This window comes from Lepisma saccharinum, chromosome 1 (assembly GCF_977018435.1).
Source record: "Lepisma saccharinum chromosome 1, izLepSacc3.1, whole genome shotgun sequence".
NCBI lineage: Eukaryota > Metazoa > Arthropoda > Insecta > Zygentoma > Lepismatidae > Lepisma > Lepisma saccharinum.
This window is the reverse complement of record NC_139229.1, coordinates 11,340,770-11,365,753: the sequence shown is the minus strand read 5'-3', so window position 1 is coordinate 11,365,753 and position 24,984 is coordinate 11,340,770. Positions and strand designations below refer to the sequence as shown.

At 38.5% G+C, this 24,984-nt stretch overlaps 1 protein-coding gene across 3 annotated transcripts in view; it reads left to right on the top strand.

Annotated features, from left to right (window-relative positions):
* Positions 1 to 24,984, top strand: part of LOC145992767 (neprilysin-4-like) — a 45,760-nt gene that overhangs the window by 6,738 nt on the left and 14,038 nt on the right. For all 3 annotated transcript variants that reach the window (XM_083129171.1, XM_083129162.1, XM_083129179.1), the window contains exons 2-9: positions 1,041 to 1,122; positions 8,795 to 8,937; positions 11,150 to 11,710; positions 13,496 to 13,747; positions 15,174 to 15,376; positions 17,400 to 17,579; positions 21,620 to 21,831; positions 23,971 to 24,193. In XM_083129171.1, the coding sequence (XP_082985297.1) occupies positions 8,853 to 8,937; positions 11,150 to 11,710; positions 13,496 to 13,747; positions 15,174 to 15,376; positions 17,400 to 17,579; positions 21,620 to 21,831; positions 23,971 to 24,193 (1,716 nt within the window). In that variant the 5' untranslated portion in view covers positions 1,041 to 1,122; positions 8,795 to 8,852. The remainder of the gene's footprint in view (positions 1 to 1,040; positions 1,123 to 8,794; positions 8,938 to 11,149; positions 11,711 to 13,495; positions 13,748 to 15,173; positions 15,377 to 17,399; positions 17,580 to 21,619; positions 21,832 to 23,970; positions 24,194 to 24,984) is intronic.

Below are 24,984 nucleotides of genomic sequence, written 5' to 3'. Positions count from 1 at the left end.
TTTATTTGAACATATTCAACTTAATTTTAAGGACATAGTACGTCGTTCAAATAAAAATTTGTATCAAATTAATAAACTCAAAAAAGCACAGTGACGTGTACATATTTAAGGAACCAATTTTGTCAACTATTAATTACTTTTCACATCGCAAATTGTTGTATAATATATAAATATGTTAGAGAGCTCTTTCTAACTTTCGAAACAAATTGTAAAAAGAAGCATCTACAGAAAGAACAATCGAACGAAAGTACATAGCTAATTTTGTACAACTCGCTACGTACAGGAAAGTAGCTTTCTTGTCCACCGATTCCAAGTTTCTAGGTGCTTCAGCTTGTGTCGACTTAGCAGTCAATTTTAGGTGATCGTAAGCACTAAGAATCGAATTGATTATTAAATATGACATCACATGAGTACACATTTTCTACATCATGTTTCAGAGATCGAAAACATAGGAAGAAGGATCAAAATAGGAAAACAAATACCGAAATATGTTGTTTTATGTGAAGCAAATTAGCAAATGTAAAAATATGTAACATATAACTTGTGCAAAATCATGTCAGTTACGTAATTCGTTGACATTTTCCTGTTCAAGGTATGTATCTAGAAAGGAATAGAGTGTGTAATTACATACAAATCCGGGCTCTAGTCATAACGTAATATGGGAATGCAATAGTTGAAAGTGGGTTTTGAAAAAGTGGTGCGGAAGAAAAGAAAAGTTCCCCTCTGGCGCCGCCCCTGATACGATACGAAACGAAGAGCCGCCTGGGTGAACTTGGCCGCAAAGGGCTGTTGCGTTTAGCTTCAATCACGATATATACTTTCATTTAGACATTCGCCCTGCATTGCGGGAGTTGCTAGGACGGCCGCTACGCCACTGCCTGAACTCTTCTCGTAATTTCTTATCACCTACCGCTGTGCACTATTTAATCTACATTTATCATACTTTGTCACGCCATTCTTGGTCCTGATAGCTCCATTATATAGTGTGCATAAAAATATAAGATTTCTCTGAATGATCGAATCTTTTTCTCCATTTCCAGCGGAGGACTTTAAGCTTCAGTCAAAAGGAAAATGTCCGGAATGCAAACTACCGCTACCGAAGCAATATCGAGCCAGTAAAAGGTAGGTGGGAGAAACTGATATATTTAGTGTGTTCACAACCACAGGAAACAGTGACGCTTAAGCAGTGGCGTAGCAACATATCGCGAGGCCCCATCCGTTCTTTAAATTTGAAATCTCATTTTGAATCGATTAGAAAGTTTTCAAGGATATGTCAGCAAATTATCATATTTAAATATTGATAGTAATAATAAATTACTAACGAAAATGATATTTAATAATATGCCACAGAGAAATATACACTTGGCACTATTCTTGTAAAACACTAATGGAATTTTCTTATACCAATGTAGTAGTAATAGTACGTTTTTAAATATGTTCTTCAAGCACTAACCCATAACTGAACTACCCTTAAATATGCTAAACTTTAAAAAAAAGAAACAGAAATGGAAACTACGAATCTTTAAATATAACCTATATTATATTCAATGAGTCTTCCTTTGTTTCATCATTTAAAAATTTGTAGAATGTAAATATCACAAACCATGGCATAAGAAGAAAATATCGAAAGACGCACATAACATTTTTGCGTAAATGTTCCACATGAGAAATATAGATTGAAAAGGCTAATTTTTGCGGGCAATTAAATTTAAACATTCTGTTTTTATCTGGCTTTAAATTCTAGTTTAACGTTATAATTCGAATGAATACGTCAAATCAGAGGCGTAACATACAGCAGCAAAAATTAGCCTTTTCCATCTATTTTTCACACTTCTATTTATTACATTTTCATATCAACCCTATGATACGCAAGGCCCCTTCATGCGCGAGGCCCCGGGCGGTCGCCCACTTCGCCCACCCCTAGCTACGCCACTGCGCTTAAGGTTTTAGAAGGGATATACACGAACGTGAAGGGTAGTCGTCTTTAATTAGTGGTCAGTTCTATACTTTTCCATATTATTCTACATTTGACTTTTTTAAAGAATGCTGGTCAAAGAGGGGGTTATGATCCTCCCCCTTTGGCATGCCAACGAGAGGTAATTTAATATAACTAGTAGATTCTGCGATAAAATACAATTCGAAAACTGGATACGTTGCATTGTTTCTAGGAGTTCTTCGAAAGACGTTCGTTGATATATATGCAATGATTAAGGAGCGGCAAATCTTTTTAAAATACAGGGTGTCCCGAATGGGACTGACGGTTTTTAAAAATGTGTGGTTTTAATATGGGCAGAAATAGGGAAGAAAGAAAACATACATTTTGAAGGAAAACTTAAAAAGTTTTGTTCAGCAAAGTTTCATAGTTGTACGACTACCGGTGACGGCGCTAGTATCGCCGAAACGAAAAATGGCGTCGGTACTCGAAAATGCGCAATGCGTGTGGTAGTTTCAGAGACAAAAAGTCTTGTTCCAGTGCAACGAAACTTCCAACGTGTTTACCACAAGGATCCTCCATCACGCAACAGTATCCAGGCGTGGAAGGAACAATTTTTATGGACAGGGAGTGTAGTGAAACCTCACAGTGGTGTTTAATCGCGTGTGTCAGACGAACGGGTGGAGTCAATAAGAGTGTGGTTCACACGTAACCCGAGGAAGTCAATTCGCGCAGCGAGCAGGCAGCTGTGAATTCCAAGGTCAATTGTGCACGATCTGGTACATAAACGATTACGTTTATACGCGTATATGTTGCAATTGTTGCAAGAAATTAAGCCTAACGACAACCCAAAAAGATTAGAATTTGCCAATGAAATTCTACACAAGATTGATAATGACCATAATTTTCTATCGAAAATTGTTTTCTCAGATGAAGCAACCACTCACTTGTCAGGCTGTGTTAACAGACACAATGTTAGGATATGGGGATATGAGAATCCGCATGCATATGTGGAATATTCCAGAGACAGTCCAAAATTGAATGTTTGGTGCGCTTTAACACTTATTGAAGTTATAGGCCCCTTCTTTTTCATTGAGCAAACCATAACAGGAAATGTGTTCCTAGACATGCTTCAAAACTTTGCAGTTCCCCAATTACAACATTTTCAACCTCAAGTGATTTTCCAATTGGATGGGGCCCCCCCACATTGGAGCCTACAAGTGAGGGAGTATCTTGATACGGAATTTCCGGAACGTTGGATAAGCCGTGATGGGCTAATTAGGTGGCCACCACGCTCCCCTGATGTAACCGCTCTGGACTTTTCCTGTGGGGGTATGTGAAAGACATTGTGTATTCCGGTGAAAATGTTCGTAACCTTGATGAACTGATGACCCGTATTCGGAATGCGATTAGAGGCCAGCATAGTCTGCATTTTACCTACCCACTGCCCGCTTGCCCGTGAGGACAGGTATACCTGCTAGCCTGCCCACGGCAACGAGTCGACTTGCGTCTTTACCCGGGTTCTTCGTCTTCCAGGCGCTCTGCGCTTACAAGGTAACTGGGCATTCAACAAGACCCGGGCGCCTGCAAAACCTGCTGTAAGGAAACAGCCCTCCGGCAGCGTGTCGCTCCAGGTGTTTCATCACCACGTGGACAGCTTCAGCCAGTGTTGCCTACTTACGTAGCTCGTAAATCCTACGAGGTCCTAGGAGGAGCTCTCTCCTCCAAGGAGAATTTATATACTTAGCGATTTCAGTTCAGCGTAAGCAGTTTTTATCTTATTGCCAGGAAATGCACGCAGTATTACAGCTTCATTTATTTAAATGAATGATCGAGCAAACAAAAATCTCCTCACTGAAAACTAATTGCTTTTCATTGCATGGTGCCTTAACCAGGCACGCAGTGGCGCAACCAGAGGGGGTAGGGTGCATTGCTCACAAGCTTGGACGGAAATTAAGTCTAGCGGAAGGGTCAGGGTGGGGCTCAAACATTAAAGTACAAGAGAAAACAGACTAGCAGAATTTAAGAGTAGCAGGGCTAAAGGGTACTCAAGATGGAATTAATTTTCATATTTTTCTTGCATTTTCCTTACAGACGGCCAAGGGCACCTGCAGAGGGGGAATGGAGGGGTAATTGCAACCCTTTGATTTCAAATTTTATGAAAGTAGAAATATATTATAAAATATTATCCAGTCTCATCAAGTTCAATGCCGTAGCAAAGGGGTAGCGGGAGTCGGCCCTGAGCGCCGAACGATCTAAGTGAGAAAAGTTTTAAAACAGAGAATGCTATGGCGGCCCGTGATATTATTTGCTATTAATGTTGGTTTTGTTACGAGTTGGATGAATTGATTATGTAATACGTCGCTCCATGTGAAAAGAAAATATTGTAGATGGAAATTTTACATGCCATATGTCTGTACATTCGGAATGCATTTATCATGCACTTTCTTTCTTTCAAAAACAGTTTGTGTGCTTGTTTTCCATTATTACCTAAAGTGAAATTGACGTGTTGAAAAAAAATATTTCTAATCCTCTGTTTCAACACAAATGCGCGTGAGAACCGACTTCTACCCCCTTTTGCGTGATTTATGAGGATTATAATGCCTTTCATGCTACTTTATTACTATTATTGTGATTGTTCTTGTTGGCACGTTTATCCAAGTACTTGGCCCTACCCCCCAAACGAGGGTAACGGCAATGGCCCTGGCTGGCTACGGCCCTGGTGTTCGCAGTAGAACAGTGTGTTGTTCGACTCGCGACCTCAGCGTCGAACGTGACATGTTTCAGTCCTGTCCTATATCACTATATATACGTATATTGGTTGTTTACGACATATACTTATGGATCCTGTGCCACGGAAAACCTATTTCAATGTGTGTGTGTGGGGGGGGGGGGGGTAGCAACATTCGTAAATCTCATTTCATTGGTGATGTGGCTTACGAAGCTTCGAGTTCCCTTTTTTAAGTAGTGAAAATCTATTGCAGTTGGCAACACTGCAGAACGGTGTGGGCCAGGTGCAGTTTCTACTCGAAGCAACTACGTCATGCAGAGGGAGGGGTCTGCAGTTGATGGAAAGAACGAACTGAGACCTACTAGGTATCGTAAGACTGCGGGTACCCGGCGGGTCTACAATGCCTGCCAGGAACGATCTGTGCAGGTGGGCATACAAGCTGCTCAAGCGAGGGTGTTGCGCAGGTTGCATGGAATTTCAGGAGCGATGTCTCGCGAACGGGTCTGCTCCAGGTCTTGTGCAGGCCTTTAAATGCGATTGCTTCTGTCACGCCTCAGATGTTACAGAATACGTGGAGAGAGATTGAATTCAGGCTGGATATTCTCCGAGTCACAAATGGAGCTCACGTGGAGTTATACTGAGTTACAATGACTTGTAATTAATGCCAATAAAACTTTTTGAGTTTTCCTTCAAAATGCATGTTTTCTTTCTTCTCTATCTCTAACCATATTAAAACCACACACTTTTAAAAACCGTCAGTCCCATTCCGGACACCCTGTAGTTACTTACCTTACTTACCCGATACACATTTTGCAGAAGAACTGTTCCTTCGTCGGATGCCTTTTGTTTAATCAGTGTGAATACTTGCATCTCTTCAATTTATTGGCTTATTTTACTGAGAATAAGTGTCGACATTACGCAGATTAATTCGTTGTTAATCGAATTGTGAGTATATTTTGCATTTTGATGATGACGTTCAATACGTTTCGTACGAATATCGTCGTATTTTGAAATTAACTTTAAAAGTTCGAAGAAATGTTCTCCGTTAAGGCTTGCCTTAGCTACAACTTCAACTCGAAAAGCAAGCCCCTGAATAACAAGATACCGCAATACATCCACAAAAACTGACATGTAATGTCGGTATTCTTTCTATTTAAATTTTTCAAACGATGAATTTCAAACAACCACTACACGTAATTTCATCTCACTACTCAGTCTTGGATTTAGAAATTTACGGACACATAATCACGATATAATAAAGCCATATTTTGTTATTGATTTGAATATCTGCATGGGAGGTGGGGAGGGGGCACAAGACGCCGAGAACTCTAAATCCTGACCTCTAGGTTAATCGCGACGAGGCGAATGATGATTCCAGGAAATAAATTAACGAACATTACCTATGCCTAGGTCGCAATGGATTTGATTTGATTTGCTTTATTAAACATCGCACTTTCTGCCACTTTTGGCTAATTTGCAAAGATGGGGATGAGTGATGATATGATGAAACTGATGAATGGACACTCACAAACATCCATGCTCAGGCCTGGATTCGAACCCGGGACACCTAGGTCGCAATGGAAACTTGAACGAGAGCCTCATACGCATATATACTAAAACTTAATTATTATAGCTAAATAGGAAAAGTGAGAACGCACTTCATGAAGACTCTTCATGCAGAACATACCTCACGTCATACTCTTAGAAGTGAAAACCCTTATTATTCGATAGTTCATTAACGCTAGTTGAGAGACATAAGGGCGGGCGGCCTCCCCCTGCTCCCCTCTGGCGAGATCACCGCTGCTGCCCTACGTGCCAATCCTGTTACGTGGCTGGGCAGAGGTAACGACTGACGTGTGATGGATGAACTCCATGGCCGTATTTAGGGGGGGGGGAGTTCTAGGGTTCACCCCCCGCCGAAAATTCTCACATGTTGGGTTAATGGAAGTTCAAAAACCATAATATGTAACTCATTTTCAAAAATTTATTCGAAGTTTCAAAGAAATACAACAAGGATACAATGTTGAAACGATCCATCTAGAATTTTCATACATTTGGAATTCTGAAACTTGAGTGAAACAGTATTTTTGTAGGATTTGCAGCCCACCCACGCGACCCCTCTAATTTCACTTCTGCTGTCCTCTTTCCAGAATTAATCCTGGCTGGGTCAGACTGAAAAGTCCCTTATGAATGTTCCAAAATGCCTTTCCAACTTTTAAATTCCCTATCCGATAAAGTTGAAAATCCCCCTTGATAGGAGTTGAAACCTCGGATCCCCAGTTTTGTAGTGTGTTACGTTCGCGATTGTGGTTACAATACATGCACCGGGCTAAGTTTTTAAAAATTATAACTGATTACATAGTTTTCAAAATTGGAAATATTAAGTTTTATGGTCAAACAACAAAAAATTTATGACTAAAATTTCTATCTAACTTTTAAAGCTTTTTCTTGAAGGTGTTTAAATTTAATAACAAAGTATAATAATTGTGCATTTCAGTACACGCTGTATGCTGCGTGAAACGTAAAAAAAAATTAAAGAAAAGTGCTGGATATTTACTCATCTGCTGGACTGAGTAAGCCTCCTCAAGGAAATACCAACAACAATAATAATATAATAATAATAATAATAATAAGTATTATTATTATTATTTTGGAATAAAATTGGTTTATAATTATGATATTTTAATTATTATAATATAATTATTGTCATTATTTCTATTATTCAAATTTCTGGCAACGTCCATGAGAACAATTATGAATGAACCCCCCCGAAATTTTTTGATGAACTCAATACACAGTGGTGAGTGTAGGTAGCAGGAATTATAGTGGCATTGTTTGAGCCACTTTTAGGCTATTTTCTGTTGAACTTGGCAAGTCTAGATGTATGTTACCATTCTTCAACGTCTTCATGATGCAGTGGGTCGCAACTGTGGTGGGGAAACAACTGGATTCTCCACCATAATAACGTCCTGCCATGCTGGCCACTCTTGGTGACACCAATCCCAAGGCAACTGTTCTAACACAGCCTCTGTACTGCCCAGAGCTAGCTACAGCTGCTTACTACCTGCTTCCCAATTCAAAAACATGATCAAGGGGCGCAAGTTTGCCTCAGCAGAAGAGGACAGACACCCATGGTTCATGCTCTCCAGGTGCTCACCAAAACTGACCTGCAGGACTGTTTTGTTAAGTGGCTGGCAGAAGTGTCATTACCCAAGGTGCTTACTCTAAAGGTGGTGTTTTGTAAATGCTTGTAATAAATGTTAGCACAAAAGTTCGGTTTATTTTTGATTGTACCACATATAATGTATCTCAAGATCAAGGACGTAAGGGGTCCAGCCCCCGCCGAAAAACTTACCAACTGCTAAAATTAAAATATACTTGTTTAGCATTTATTGTATAATCCATGGTTATAATTTCCTCTGCAGTTATTTAAAGGCAAGGATTATATTGGGATCATATGGTTTTGAAGGACAGTACCAAAGATTTTTGCTTGCATACTAATATTTATGATGATTTACATAAAATATTGATCAGGAACTTTACTTTTCGCCAACTAGATCTAACATAATTTTTATTTTATTTTATTTTATATTATATAGTTAATTCTTCATATATTTGACATTAATCTATTTGCCAGGGCACTGGTTTTCAAACAAATTATGCCAATGTTAACTACAGGCAAGATAGATAATGAATACATACTGTTATACCTCTATTCTTATTTGGTCTATTTACCTATTCATGTAATAATATAATATTAAATAATGTATATATTTTAATTAGTATTAATTTAATTTAATATAATTATTTAAATTTTAAAATTATTATTATCATCCTTGAGACACTTGGTTCAACCCCCCCCCCCCAAGATCATTATTTGCCTGATTTGTTGATACAGTGATGTGTTGCAAAACTTTTAGGTCAGCAAATCTATATAGGCACTGAGTACAAAGAGAAATTGTATTAACATTTGTTAAGTTTGGTTTAAGAATCATGTTAAAATAGAGCAATTTGTTTCTCCTGTTTACTGAGTCTATGCCTACGCCACTGGCACATTTATTTAATGAGGCAGAAAATCCACATAGAATAAGAAAACATTGCATACTAATGCATTTAATTTCTCTTGAAAGGTCCGAAACGAGGAGAAATATCCAGTACATTTTACGATTAGTCGCCGTGCCAGTCCTTATGCTTCCTGTGGTCATCATAGTCATCGCCTTCATTCGACTCACCACCAGAGCAGAATATCCAATTACTAGGATGGAAAGTGCAGGTAACTCTATCAAGACACCCATCAGTTGTTCTGGAGAGGACAAACTAACTTGAAATGGTTTTATACATTTATGACAACCTTAACAGGTAACTGCCCGATTACAATATTGGGCAATATTTATTGATGAAGTGATTGGGACACAATCACTGGTGGGCCATCATGGGATCAGTGTGACCAAGAATATCATGAGTGAAATGTGAAAATAAATGGATGTGACGGCTTTACTTTTAACAATGTAATGGACACGTGGATCACAATAGTGATCCACTTGTTTATATCTAAATGCTAGTGCCATTTGGCAACACTTTTGATCTTTCTCCCATTGTACCATCCTGAAACAGTCCAGGAACTTTTCGTTAAGTCGTTATTTGAAAAATATCCATTGTTGACTTATTATAGAGCTCACATTTCAGTGGAGCACAATAGTGATCCACGTGACCAATGATGAGCATTTATGGACATGTAGTATTTTAATATACAGTGTGGGTGAGAAGTAACTAGGATTGGAGAATTTGCTGTAGTTTTTGTAATATTTAAGCAATCTCCATTAAATATTCTGTACATATAAATTATGGAATAGGATTACATAGCTCAGAATTCAATGTAGGCACCAGCTTTCCCAAATGAATGGGTATGGAATCCACGGTCTTCTGTAGGAATTCCTTCCGGATGTTTGTAACGACATCCTTAATCCTTGCCTCAAATTGTCCCATAGTGCAAGGTTTTGTCTTGTACACTTCCTCCTTTGCCTAGCCTAACAGAAAAAGAGACACAGGGAGTGGCAGGCCATTCGTGAGGACCTCATCGTCCCAGCCAATGTCCCAGAAAATTGTGGTCCAACCTGCCTGTATGGTAAGTGCAAAGTGTAGCGGAACACTGTCTTGAAAGAAAACAAGCTCATCAATGTTTCCCCAGTGAGATACAATAGGCCAAACATACCCTTGCAACATTGTCAGGTAGTGTTCGCCATTCATGGTGCCATGCAGAAAATATGGACCTACGATCCTATCAGCTATAATATTGTGAAATTCGTATGCATATACAGGGGGGTCCAAAAAATGTACTCATTGTTTGATAGCCCATATCTTCTGACAAAATTGACTTGTGGGTACAATTTTTGACACTGAGAGAGAGTTATGTTAGATGTTCAAAATGACCACCAGCAACTTCTAAACAACTCCGATGGCACCGAACTGCAGACTGTAATACGGCTGTCAGTGTATCTGGCGTAATGGCAGCACATGATGCTATTATTTTTTCACGTAGCTCGTTGAGTGTAGTTGGTTTTGTCGATACATGTCATCCTTGATGGTCCCCCACAGGTAGAAGTCCAGTGGTGTCAAATCAGGGAACCGAGGTGGGTACTCAATAGCACCGTGTCGACCTATCCACCATCTGGGGAGAGTGTCATCCAGGTATGACCTGACATCGCGATGGTAGTGAGGCAGGGCTCCATCTTGCTGCAGGTAAAACATTTCATCGCCAAACATGGTTCGGATGGCAGGCAAAATTATTGACTGAAACATTTCAAGATACACCTCACCGGTTACGGTACCCTCAAAGCAGAAGGGACCAATCAAACCACACGATGACAAACCACACCACATGTTAAGCCACGGTAGATTCACTGCCTTCTCCACATAAACGTGAGGATCGATGGGCGACCAGTAGACACAATTGTGGCAGTTCACAGTACCGTTAAGTTTGAATTGCACCTCGTCAGACCACACAACTGTCCCTGCAAATTCTCTATCCTCGCGAACCATGTGCTCAAACCATTCTCAGTATTCGACCCTACGATCCGGATCGTCCTCGTTGATCGCGTGTAGCAGTCTTGGAATGTACACTTTCCACTGTGCAACCTTCAGAATGTGTCTTACGCTAGACCGACCGGCAAATTGCCAGCACCACCTACCCGCGACAAACTAAACAGTTACACTACACATCCACATGAGATTAGTACGTGTAAGTCTGTTTGTTTAGAAAACATTGCATTACAAACAGTGAATACATTTTTTTGGACCCCTCTGTACGTAATCCTATTCCATAATGTATATGTACAGAAAGTTTCACTGAGATTGCTAAATATTACAAAAACTACAGCAAATTTTCAATGTCTAGTTACTTTTCACACTCTTGTTTCTAAAAATCTGTTTTAACCCTTAAGTACTATGGATGTTCAAACTTGACACTATTATTGATTACTTTGCAGTTATGGTTTTCGATCCAGACATAGAAAGAGAGGACAAAGAATTGCTTCAAGGTGTAAAAACAAGCTTCATCCTACCATCACCATTCCGATTGTTGAGGCAGAAGAGGGAAAAGCCCGAAGAGATGGACGTGTACCAGGGAAACACCACAAGAGAATCCATCGTATGGGTAGTGAACACGTCACAGAGGAAAATGAATTACAGCAATCCGTTTGCATTTAACCTGTCCAATATTAGCATCACATCGAAATCTAAACGAAGAATGCAGGTGGAGCCACAAAATGCCACAGCCGAACATGTACATGCTTCTTCTACAGGTGAGGAGTCCGTGAGTGTTGATGGGGATTATGGGGAACAGTATCCTGATGGGAATCGCGATTATTGGTATGAGGAGATAACAGAGGAAGAAGAGGATAAATTAAATTCAATAAAGACAGAGACTGAAGGAGAAGAAGAAGGTGCAGAAGTGGAACTTGACATATCTAGTAATGCAAATGGAGTGGATGATTTTCGTTTGTTTTGGAGGAAAAATGAAGATCCGGAAAAAATACGAAAAGCACAAGGTAAGTGTGTAACAATAATTTCATTACTTGTGTGTACTGTTTGGATCTTATACAACCTTGGATTGCAAACAGTGATATGGTGGAATCAGTAGTATTTGTGATCCATACTGTGTCTACATCAACTTTATACTCATACAGCGTGTCCATGAAGTTACTATGTAGTGAAGCATCACACACCATCTTGCATTTTCATGCAACAGATTAGTGGTATTCCTGTCTGTTTGACTTATTGTTATATTATTTATCATTACAATTAACCTACAAAAGTAATTTGCACACAATTGATGAGTTGAAGGCAGATTTCCGATTTCTGCCATTTTATTTTACTGTACAGTCACTTTACGGATATCATTTATTTGATTTTGTTCACCATTATACAGTGGTTGATGAGATGGTGTGGAACATGTTAGTACAATATATTACAATTATTAGTTATCTTGAATTATTTTCCAAGGATATGTGTTTGAAAATAGTATATGAATTCAAATGTACAGATTATACATAAATTGATTTGGTGATTGGAGATCTACATACTTTCTATGATTTACACAAATATTCAGTTAATCCTTATAGCTAGGATGAGAGTTTCATGTGCAGAATCAATTCATTCAAATGTCATTTTGACAGAAGTTGCCTATATTTTGTATCCTCAGAGGTTAGCCTCAGTATGAGGCTATTTACAATTTATTGTCAAGTATTCGTTTATTGAGTAAATACAATGATAATTCAATGAATGTTAGTGACAATGGTTTATACATTGTCATGCAATGTTATTTGGACATTCTCAATTGTCTAGTGCTTTCTACTATACTTTTTTAACACTAAATTTTGAGAGAGTACATCCTCTCTTGTCTTCAAAGGAACACATTTATTTTTGAACCTACAACCGACATGTGATTATTACTACAAATTTGTTAATGTGCTAACCATCTACTCTACAGGGACTCTAAAGAGTGCTGATTAACACTAGACAATGGATAATGTCCCATTAACACTGCATGCTAAAAACAAATATTAGTGTTAATATTTTTTCACTAACTTTTATATTAAAGAACTGACTCCATTGCTTTTATATCACTCAGAAGGTTATTGTAATGGTGAACAGCTGTATAACATGCTCTGTTGCAGGTGGACAACAGGGGACAGGGGGGAAAAGCAAGCAAGGGCGCTTGCAGGATTTTTTCTCAGGGGGGCAGAATCACAGAAACTTTTATTATTATTATTACTATTATTACTGCTATTATTATTGTTTTTATTTTTGTTGTTGTTACTATTACATTACTATTATTACTATTATTATTACTACTACTGCTACCATTATTATTACTGATTATTATTATTATGTTTTTTAAAAATTACATACATTTATAATTTCCATATTCTCTATACCATGTAATTTGCATAACTGTATACTTAACATTAATTCATGTAGGACAAAAAGCTGTTTCTTAAAGTTAGATAATCAGTGTAAAATAGACTGTAAGCTTAAATGTAACCCTACTTCAAATAATAATAATAGTTGTAATAATAATAATAATAAAAATAATAATAATAATAGTTACTGTAACTTATGGTCTGTAAGTCACAGAAAACACTTTTGGTTATATAATATCTCTAGAATTTCACAATTCAATTTACATTAACTCTTTCCAGAAATCTATGGGGAGGGACAAGTGCCCCCTTACCCACCCGCAGGCGCTCATAGGGACAAGATGACAAGATAGAGATATGTACATGATGAGAATAGAATACTTAGTATAACGTTTGTTTTCTTGTTGGTTTTAGCTCAAAGGATGCTTCAGTACATGGACAGAAGCACACACCCATGCAATGACTTCTACCAATATGCCTGTGGAAACTGGGGGAAGACAAATCCAATACCCAGGGATAAAGCAGGATATGACACGTTTGAAATGTTGAGGGAAAACCTAGACACTGCACTTAGTGAATTGCTAACAGAACCAATTTCCTCCGGTGACACCAAATCATCTGCCATAGTCAAGGCAAAACATCTATACCATTCGTGCATGAACTATGGTAAGTGGTTTCAAGCGTTGTTTTAATGTGCTGTTTATTTTGATGTTTTATCCTGTCTTGAGTTGCTTTTCTCTAGTTTCTAAGTAGGAGAAACAAAAACTGCATCCTTTTGAATCCTGTCAGCTCAGAGGTGATGTTAGGAAATGTAGGTACTGTATATGCATGATGTCCTTATATTCAGAGAGAGAGAGAGAGACTGTTTCCTCCCCTCTCTCTTTCTTTCTCTTGAAAGAAAGAGAAGGAGAGAGAGAGAGAGAGAGAGAGAGAGATTGAGCAAGAGAGAGAGACAGAGATTGAGCAAGGGAGGAAGAGAGATAATGAGAAAGAATGAGAGATAACAAACCGATAAAATTTTGATAGCGTCCCAATTGATTTATTCATTTTTACACAATAAACTACTTACCAAAATGAGTTTCTGTAACATTTAGAAGTTCTTGTTGGTATTTTCTTTCATCGAAAAAACCCAATGTTCTCCGTATATGCTAAATTGAATGCAATGAGTGCTAATGGAACCTAACCTAACAGGCCTAACCTAACCTGGTAGGCATACCTCGTCCCCGTGATGGTTTGTGGGGCTAACGTCAATGGTTTGTGAGGCTATCGTGAATTTTTGGGGCTAACGTCAATGGTTTGTGGGGCTACCCGTGGATGGTTTTTGGGGCTACTGTCAATGGTTTGTGAGGCTAACGTCAATGGTTTAATAATTACTCTTTATGTCAGAAATTGAACTTTTTTTCGTGAAAAAGCAAAATAGCACCTTGAAGAATCTTTCGCAATGCAGAATAGGTAAGTACGAATGTTAAAAATGCTGAAATAAACAAGTGAGAGGTGTTGGGATGCTATTGAAGTTTTACCAACACACCTTCTCCTTAGCAGAGAGAGGAGAAAGATAAAGGGTAGAAAAGAAGAGAGAGAGAGAGGAAGAGAGCAGATAAAGGGATTCTCCCTTTCTCAATTCTCTCTCCATAGAGGGGGGGGGGGACTTGAGGAGAAAAATAGAGAGAAGAGAGACTCCTCTCTCTCTCTCTTTCCTAAAAGCTTCCTTACAGCTTGTTCCTTTCTATTTTTATACTTGTAATACAACAAATTAACTGTTGGTTCAGTTTGTCCAGGATTATAATAAACACTTTTCAATGGAGTGAGCAACACACTAAAATTCACTACTATCTTTCATAATATAATGTTATCACAGGCAAAAGGACCTGTGTGGAACTGCATGTCCTGTACATCATACTCACGCATCGAGGGGAGGGATAGAGGGGAGCATGCTTCCTTATGGCCCAAGTTCAATAAATGAAGGGAAAGATGCACGGAGGCTCATGACTGAAGGTTCTTTTATTTGTGGTCACTCTGTAGCAAAGTTTGTGTTTCATGTATTCCTGTCTTGGTTGAAAGCAAAAAAAGAAATATTTTTTTCTGTTCCTAGAGATCCTGGAACACAGGAGAGACAGGCCACTCTTAGATCTTCTGGACAGGCTAGGTGGATGGCCTGTACTGTGTCCATCCTGGGACAGTACCAGATTTGATTGGTTGAGCCTGATGGCCAAGCTTCGCTTATACAACAACGATATTCTAATATCTCAGTGGATTGCCCCTGATATCAAGAACTCTGATGAGTATGTCATTCAGGTACTTGTATTATCTTATTCATCACCTTGTCTTTGCAACACATACAGTACACTCCCTCACACACACATTATTTTACATGACACATTATTTTTAGTATTCTGGCTGTCAATTGTCCAAATAAATATGTTAGAATTCTGGTCATCGGGAGATGCGGCGATGACAAAGCAAAATAAAAATTTGGCTTTTTAAATATTTTATAGAAGAAGAAGTAAAAAACTAAGTCAGAATACTCGCATATTTGAGCGAAATTAGTCATGCGACGCCATGAAACAGCTAGAAATACGCAAGAGATTTGCTAAGTTTAGCGCATCGAAAGGAGAGCCCAGTTCTATCCCCCATACCCAACTGTCCCGCTACATTTCCTGTTGAGTGCAAAGCTGTCAGGCAGGCCAACTCATCGCAGCAGGTCTGTGAATCCAAGGTCCTTCGACCGATTTTCCCCCGCTCTTGAAGGTCTTGTCATAAGAGACCTTTTTTCAGCCCCCTTTTTTACAAACATGGCAGGGTTTCTGTGACATCATCAAGATGAAACTTCTCAGAATGCCTAAAGCATGCAACGCTCTTGTTTTAAAGAGAAAACACATTGAAGAGCATCACAACGCAACTTACACAGAATACATGAAAGCAATGGTACATAGAAAAAAATACAAGTAAGCAAAAAATAATTTCCACATGGTTAGTACTAGAAAGAACTGTGGAGAAAAATAGCAGTTCTGGATCCATTGTATTTCCTTCACAGTATTTCTCCTTTTCAATTTTTTTTTTTGATCCTGCGGTTCAAATATCGATTTCAGAAAATAATGTTCTTGCTTTACAAAACATGAAGTACTTCACATTGTTTTGTGTTTACTATGCTTACAAATGACAAGACTGATCCAGATTTTTGTTCTCGAGGTGACAGACATACTTAGTTAGACAGAACCTTTTCCCAAACATATCCTACTTTCACACTAAGGATGATCAAAAACATCAGGATTCCGGAAAATTTAAAATCTCGATTCGGAAATTTTACTACCCGGATTTCGGAGGCAATTCGAATTTCAGAGAGAGAGGTTTAATAATTTTTCCATTTTTTGGGTAGAATTAAGGAAGTTTAGTCTTCCTTATTTTACGATCATATACTCCGTAGAAACAATGAATTTGGCCATCTCTACTTCACACGTCTGTACGAACACTGTTATCGTCATTATCAATGTAGGAATGCCCCTTCCCCGCCAAGGTTGAAAGATTGACTCTGACGTTTGGCAAGTCTTGCGATGACTAAGTAAAAATGTCACGCTTCGCCACTGTTAGAATTTCATAATAAGCTAGGCTTACACACTTATGGCAGATCTTTCACACTTGTGCATTTATGCTGCCACCTGGACTGCTTGATGCAGACTAATTCACAAACTCTTTACATGCTGTTTATGCAAAATGAATGACATTAAGTATATCTATGTTTATCAATATTCTACAAGAACCACATAGTATTTTGTGTCTTGTATTTTTAACATATTTAAAGTTTTCGTAAAATTTTAGACCCGAACTTGTAACTCAAGTGTTTGTAGCTTTAAGAATAGTTTTAATATTTATTGCTGTTATAATTGTATAGGCTAGTATCAAATCTTAGTAAGTAGTTGTTTTGATAGTTTGCACATAAGTATCATTCAATATCAACTGGATTTCTGCAAAACACAAATAATCATAGTTAATTACATAGATATTGTCCGTCAAAACAATTATCAAGTTTTGAATTGAAATAAATCATTATGAAATTTACCTGATGAAACATCTATATGAGATGAAACACTGCTTGGAATAATAAACACTGCTTGGGCTTTAACAGTAATTCTATTACAAATATCTCAAATTTGAAATTGCACTATTCAACTTGAGCGGAACATAAGTAGAATTGTTACTAATAGCAGTTCAATTAAATATATATTTGGTTTTTATTTATCAGAATTATAAATATAGTGAAAGCAAAGGAAGATAGTTGATTCATGGAGCTAAAGGTACCCCTTGTATCATTTGCCTATAGTTGGATCAAACAAGCCTCGGGTTGCCAACAAGGGATTATTTCCTTCAGCCGTCTAACCATGTCTACCTGGAAGCTTACAGGAAATACTTAATTACTGTTGCGAATCTTCTTGGAGCTCCTTTGGAAAATGCGACAGATGAAGCTGAAGGAATAATCAATTTTGAAACAGAATTAGCCAAGGTAAGTCCTGAATTATTTGTCTATATGGCTATTTCATTTTTCTTAACTGATGCTATTGAACTGTATAAAATGATGCAGTCAGCGGCATAGCGTTATAGTATACCCATACACCAGGCGTTCACTGATTTAAAATAAAATAAATGCATGAAAGCTGTATATAAAGATTCATTAATTATGCATATACCATATGTTTTGAGCTATAATAACATAATAGCTATTTTTCACGATTCGCCTACAATGCTCCACTAACAACTCTTGTTCTATCAGTTTTCCAATGCCTTTGCTGACCGGGCGCCGGGAAGGTTTGGCGTAAAGGGCTCGACCTGCCAAGAATAATGCTTGGATCTCTACAGCACATGTGAAAGACTCCGTTGTATGATCCAATGGAGCAACCTGATAGGATCTAGGGTTCATGTGTCCCTTCCGATGCAGATGACAGAAGAATTCCTATCCGTGCTCATGTGTGATGCTACAATACGCAATACTGACAGACATAACTTTACCAAACTCAAGTATACCACTTCTTAAAGACCAATGTATTCTGTAATTTATCGCACAAACAGTGATGTGCATTAAAAACTAAAAGAATAGCATAGTTTTTGTCAAACAAGTTGGTAAAGTCCTTGTGTTAGAAGTTCAGCATGTGGCTGCTCTACCACTTAACCCGCAAAACTATTTTTAAAAATTAAATCGTATACAATTACGATAGTTGGCCAATGTCAGGCAATTAACACAATGTGATCGCATTTTCAAATTAACAATACCTATGGCGACTCACTCTATAAGTAAACTATTAAGCAAGGAAAGGCCTACCCTTCCTTTGGACTTAGCATTCCCACTGAAATGGCCATGCTACGCCACTGGATGCAGTATCAAATATCTAGATCGTCTTTCCAATAGAAAAGCATTGAATAAGAAGAATCTACATAAGATAACCAGAATTTTCAGCTTTGAAAGCGGTGCTTGAGGCTGGTATGTGTAATACAGGCTGAATATTCAAAGTGTTTACAAATTTCCGATAATTTTCAAAGGGTAATGCCATGTAATATCATGCGAGTTAGCTTCTTGCACACTCACCAGTAAGTGAATTCAGGATGATACTTGCATTGCCTGATATTTACCAATTCTAACCTGTGAATTAAGAAAATTCTATGGATGGTGCAGAGGAGCTACAGGGGGAGGGCCTCCTTAGTCAACCAGTCTGTTACCTTACTGCGTCTCCCCAAATAAACAAGTAAAACTCCACAAACAAAGGTTCTTTTAGGAATAATTTTCATTTTTGTATAGTATTTATGGATATATGCCACTACTTTCCCAGCAAATATACTTGCGCCCCTGTTTTTTCTTGTGTCATTATTCTAATTGATACAGTCTTTTTACTCTCAGTACAAAAACTACAACCTTGTAGCTAGTGTATTTTGGCACTCTAGGCAGGATTGTGTTTTGCCTTTCCCCCGCACTGACATTTTATGTGCATCCTTCGATATTTTCTTCTTGCACTATGGTTCGTGACATTTGCAACCTACAAATTTTGAAATGAGGAAACAAAGATCAATTCATTTAAAAAATATAGGTTATATTTAAAGATTCATAGTTTGCATTTCTGATTAAAAAACATTTAGCATATCTAACAATATTTCAGTTATGTCATAGTATCTGAAGAACAGCTTTTAAAAAATACTATTACTACTACTTTGGGAAAGCAAAAATTTCAGGATGTTGTCTTTTTATTTCTTTAAAGCTTTGAATGACACTCTAGGCTTCAGCTCCACTGCCTATGGGCCTGAAAAAACCATCCCCATCACAGACATCCTTAGCAGGAGAATAGGGGCGATGCATTCCCCAGTAATCTGGAAAATGTACTATGTATATAAGGTTCGCCCATAAAAAACTGAACTTTTTTTTTTGGGAAAGAATGTAATTACCTTCAAATGACTTTATCACCTTCAAAATAATCACCAGAGGAGGCAATACACTTTGACCAGCATTTGTACAGGTCATGGAAACACTGTTGATAGTCATTGACAGTAAGTGTTTGCAAAATATGCGTAACATTTAATTTAATGTTTGCGACGTCATCAAATCTTCACCTTTTCATAGCCATCTTAAGCTTGGGAAAAGGAAAAAATCAGCAGGCGATAAGTCCGGAGAATATGGAGGGTGATTGATCACTGCCACTGAATGCTTAGCAAGGTATTGTTCTACAGACAATGCGGTATGAGGCCGAGCATTATCGTGTAACAGAAACCATTGGCCAGAATCACAGAGGTCCTTCCTAACCTGCTTCATCCTGTTTCTGAGTTGACCAAGCACTTCCTTGTAATACCACTGATTGATTGTTTGGTTTTCAGGGACAATTCATGGTGGATCAGTCCTTGGGAATCAAAAAATGCAATCAGCAGCACCTTTGTCTTCCATTTTGACATCCGTGCTTTTATGTTTACAGGCGAGTACTGTCCTTTCCACTGCGCACTCTATCTTTTTGTTTCGGGGTCATATTGTAAACACCAGGTTTCATCTCCTGCCATGATGCACTTTAGGAAGTTGTTGTCCTGGTCCGCAGTTGCCACCAAATCCTCACAGCACTCTTTCCTTTTGTCTTTTTCTCGTTCTGTCAAAATGCAAGGCACAAAGTGAGCACACACTTTCCTCATTTGCAGGTCCTCCGTTAAAATTAACCTACAGCTTTCTTTGCTGATATGAAGCATGTCTGACAGTTGCTGCGTGGTTAAACATCTATCACCTCTCACCAGTGCACGAACTTTTTCCACATTGTCGTCATTCCTTCACGTTGAAGCTAGAATTGATCTCCAGGGAGCTCACAGGCTATCAGGGTGCGCTTTGTAAACAAAGTCCATTTTCCAAAAGTTTAACAGTGTTAAATGAAGGTAAATTATATGCGTGTGTGAGTGTTAGGGGCAGGGGGGGGTCATTAAGTTACATAAAATTTAGATATATATACAAAAACATCGCTTGAAGTGTTAATTGACTGCTATTGAAATCATCTCTTACTACACAATCCATACTACTTTTGATGATACAGATATTTATAATCACACAAAAAAATGTACAATATTCAATCATAGTGCCTACTGTACATTCCACCCCTGGCCGAAGCATTGAAACTCCCCTTCGTTCCCAAAACTTGGGATCTGTTGGCCTTTGACACAGAAGCAGAGGGAATTTGCATGATAACATCAAAGTCACAGAATTTTGTCTAAAAGGGAGGTCACAACAGGGGTAGCGAAGGTATAGATAAATAATGTAATAGCTGCTGTTCATGTTATGTGAAGTTATACTTCACCATAGTTGTGAGCAAAATAATATGTGCTGTCTACATTTTCACAAATTATACAAAATAGTTTTACCTAATATCAAGTGGGCTGAGGACAGTGCCAGGGGGTGGGGGGTCTGATGGCAGTTCCAGGGGGAGCTCAACCCTCCTGGCCCCTGCCTGGCTACGGGTCTGTGTTGAAGGTCATCCTGATCTTGGCTCATCCTCAACACTTTCACGTCCACCTTTGAAATGATTGTACCAGGCATTAACGTCATTGCGAGGAAATTATGTAAGTAATTCATACACCTGGGTTCTTGATAATGCTGCATCACCATACACTGCAATTTGTAACTAAACTTTATGTTGTAACGTTGTGCTATCTTGGTGCACATATTTTGTACGCCGCCTGCACACAACCTGCATCTGACACATGCTTGCCCCGATACCGACTGCCTACAACAGGTTGAAACATTCACTGACAGGAAGTTTAGATATAGCTCTTTGCAGTGTTGCCAGAATACGGTAACTTTTTATTTGGTTCTTTTTTTTTTTTTGACAGTTCGGTTTCTTTAAGAGCGGACCTTGTACATAAAATATTGGCGTATTTTGCTGCATATTCCCACAATAACTCAAATGTAACAACACCAATGCTCCACCCATTACTGATGATACTAAAAAAATGTGACATCAATTCTTTCAGCTTGTTTGTGTATTTTTCTACATCAATAGATACTTTCCACAGAATATAACTATCTTGTTTCAGCTAACTTTATCATCAGACGACAGACGCAACATCAGTGAAATATACCAGAGAATGACACTTGGCGAACTAAAGCAGCTCATCCCCCAAATTGGATGGAAGAAATATTTGTGCAAGGTTCTTAGGAGACCTGTTGATTATAAACAGCCTGTAGTTGTTTTTGCACTGCGATATTTTCAAGATCTGGTTGTCCTGCTTAAGACGACACCACCAAGGTAAATTTTTATTGCAGACAATTTTATTCAAGTAGCCTTCAAGTTTTATGTATGAATATTAGAAGCAGAAGTAATTGTTTGGATGGATTGATTGATTGAGTTGGTGTCCACTTTATGCACAGTAAGGCTAATTGAGACTGAACCTACAATTTAAAGTGGGATTCGAACCACTATGTAACCTCCACCAGGTATCGAACCCAGGACCCCTTGATTGCAAGGTGACAAAGCTACAACTTTATCATCGGGTGGCCCTTTGTTTGATAATGGTATTAGAAAAATATATTGGCCGTAGTGGAGGCAATGTGATCAGCACCATGCTCTAGCCAAGTTTACTCCTCAGTGTTTCCCCTGGGGGTGCATTGGTTAGAGCTGTGTAAACCCCAGAGCACCTTATGGAAGTAATATTGAAAATTTCACCTGAGATTGCTCAGCCTGGGCTCAAACATAAGTCTCCTGTGTTGCAGTCAGACACACTACTGACTGGGCCACCATAGCTAATAATAATAATAAGAATAATAATAATAATTTGAACCATAGTAGTCTAGCTGGAAAGGCATCTGACTGCCACATGGGAGACCTTAGTTCCATTCCTGGGGTGGATGATCTAAGGTCGGAATTTTTCTGGCCTTGTCCTTGCATAAAGCAGCTCTGGCACTCACCCAGCCTCAAATCAATGGGTACATGGGGTAAAGGCATTGGAGCCTGGTGCTGATCACATCCTCTGCAAAATGGCCGAGATCTTTAATGTATGGGGTTCTACCCCCACATCTTATAAATGTGCCTTCATGGCACAATGCTATATGCACAGGGTACATTATCCTATAATAATAATAACAATAATAATTACTTGAGGATGTAAAGAATGGTGCAAAAATAGAAATATACACTCATTCCATTTATTTCTAACCAAGTCCACTAGATATTTGTGGAAAAGAACCCCACTGATTCCATGAAGGAATATTAAGATTAGAAGATGTGTTAGTCGTGGAAAAAAAAAAGGTGGTTCGTTTCAGCTGGAAAAGTGAGATTATGCATTCATCTGCATATATACTATCAGCACAAAAATGATTCATTCCAATTGATTTTCTTATCTTCATGTAAGTATGACAGAAATAAACATACTTCATATTATGATACATGAAAGGGTATACAAGTATATGATTAGGTTGACTTCTATTGCAATATACGAGGGTTATTTTTAAGTAAGATCCATTTTGCAATAAAAGCGAAGTAAGTAAATGTTTATTTTTTTTAAAAAAACATTTATTTTCTGAACTTACATACACTTCTCTATTTTTCTACATAATTTCCTTTGTGGTTTAAACATTTATCGTAACGAACTATGAGTTTTTGGATACCCTCCTCATAGAACTCTGCCGCCTGTTATGATAGCCAGTGCTTTAACATTTTGGATCCTCTACAACGAGGAAGGTGATGAGTTTTTAAGTCATATCGTGACAGGAGATGGTGGGACAGGCAGGGTGTTTTGTTAGTGGACTTTTTGCCGCAAGGAACAACAGTTAACTCAGCTTCCTACTGTGAGACCCTAAGAAAACTTCATCGATCAATCCAGAACAAACGGCGTGAAATGCTGTCAGCCAGTGTTGTACTGATTCATGACAATGCAAGGCCACATGCCACGGCTCAAACTCAAGATTTGATCGAACCTTTTGGCTGGGAGGTATTTGATCATCTGCCATACAGTCCAGACCTTGCACCTGCCGACTACCACCTCTTCCACCGAAGACCTTCACTGATGAAGAAGTGAAAACGACCATGAGTAACTGGCTATCATCACAGGCAGCAGAGTTCTATGAGGAGGGTATCAAAAAACTCGTAGTTCGTTATGATAAATGTTTAAACCGGCAAGGAAATTATGTAGAAAAATAGAGAAGTGTATGGAAATTCAGAAAATAAATGGTTTTTGAAAAATATTTACACGCATATGAAAAATATATATATTGAAAAATATTTACTTAACTTCGTTTTTATTGCAAAACGGACCTTACTTAAAAAATAACCCTCGTACGTATGAATGAAGATAAATTATAAAGAATTCATAAATACTGCTTTTTATAGTACATCTGCCTTAGTTGCAACCATTGACGCAAAGTGAACTTTTCTGTCTCTCTACTTTAGGACTATTTCCAACTACTTACTATGGAGGTTCATTAGACACCGTGTTAACAATTTAGATGACAGGTTTCAAGAGGCCAAGCAAACATTCTATTTCGTTCTGTTCGGCCGGGAAGAAGCCCCACCTCGTTGGAAGAACTGTGTCACTCAGGTGAACAGCAACATGGGAATGGCTGTCGGAGCTTTGTTTGTGAAGAAGTACTTTGATGAGAACAGCAAAAATGATGTATGTACAAGTATTTTGTACTTTTTGTATTTAGGGTGCTATTTCTTTGTAGGATTATCTTTTCCAATTTATTATCTTGTATTTTGTTGTTTCTTTTTTTTAAATATTGTTTTTCTGACACTTTTGGCTAATTGCAATGAAGATGATGACATTATGACTACATGGAATTGATGAAGGGACACTCACAAAATTACACTCATGCCCAGGCCAGGACTCAAGCCTGGAGACTTTGGTAGCAAGATCATGAGTGCATTGTTCAATGTGTTTGGCCACCAAAGCAGCCTCAGTTTACTATTTCTAGTTTAACATATTTGGTTATACTTTATTCATGCGGTGGCTCAGTCGTAACACATCTGACTACCATGCTCAAGGTCCTGGGTTTGATCCCCGGCAGGTTCAAATCCGGGAACTTTTCTAATGTTGGAAGTGGTCCTGGCGCCCACCCAGCGCCGAATGACATGCGTACCTGAGGGAAACCCTGGGGGGTAAAGGTGGTCAGGGGCATGATGCTGATCACATCAGCCCCACTCATGACCGGATCAAGAAAGTGTGGGGTGTTACCCCAACCCCCCCTATATGCCTTCATGGCATGGTGCTAAGCACAGGAGAGCATTTTTTTTAATGCTTTTCCCGATGATGCAGGGGTAGTGTCATCGCCTTGTAATTAAGGGGTTCTGGGTTCGATACCTGGTGGAGGCTCATAGTGGTTCAAATCCAACTTTAAACTGTATGTTCAGTCCTGATTAGCCTTACTGTGCATAGAGAGGACTTAGAACACCAAGTCAATAAAT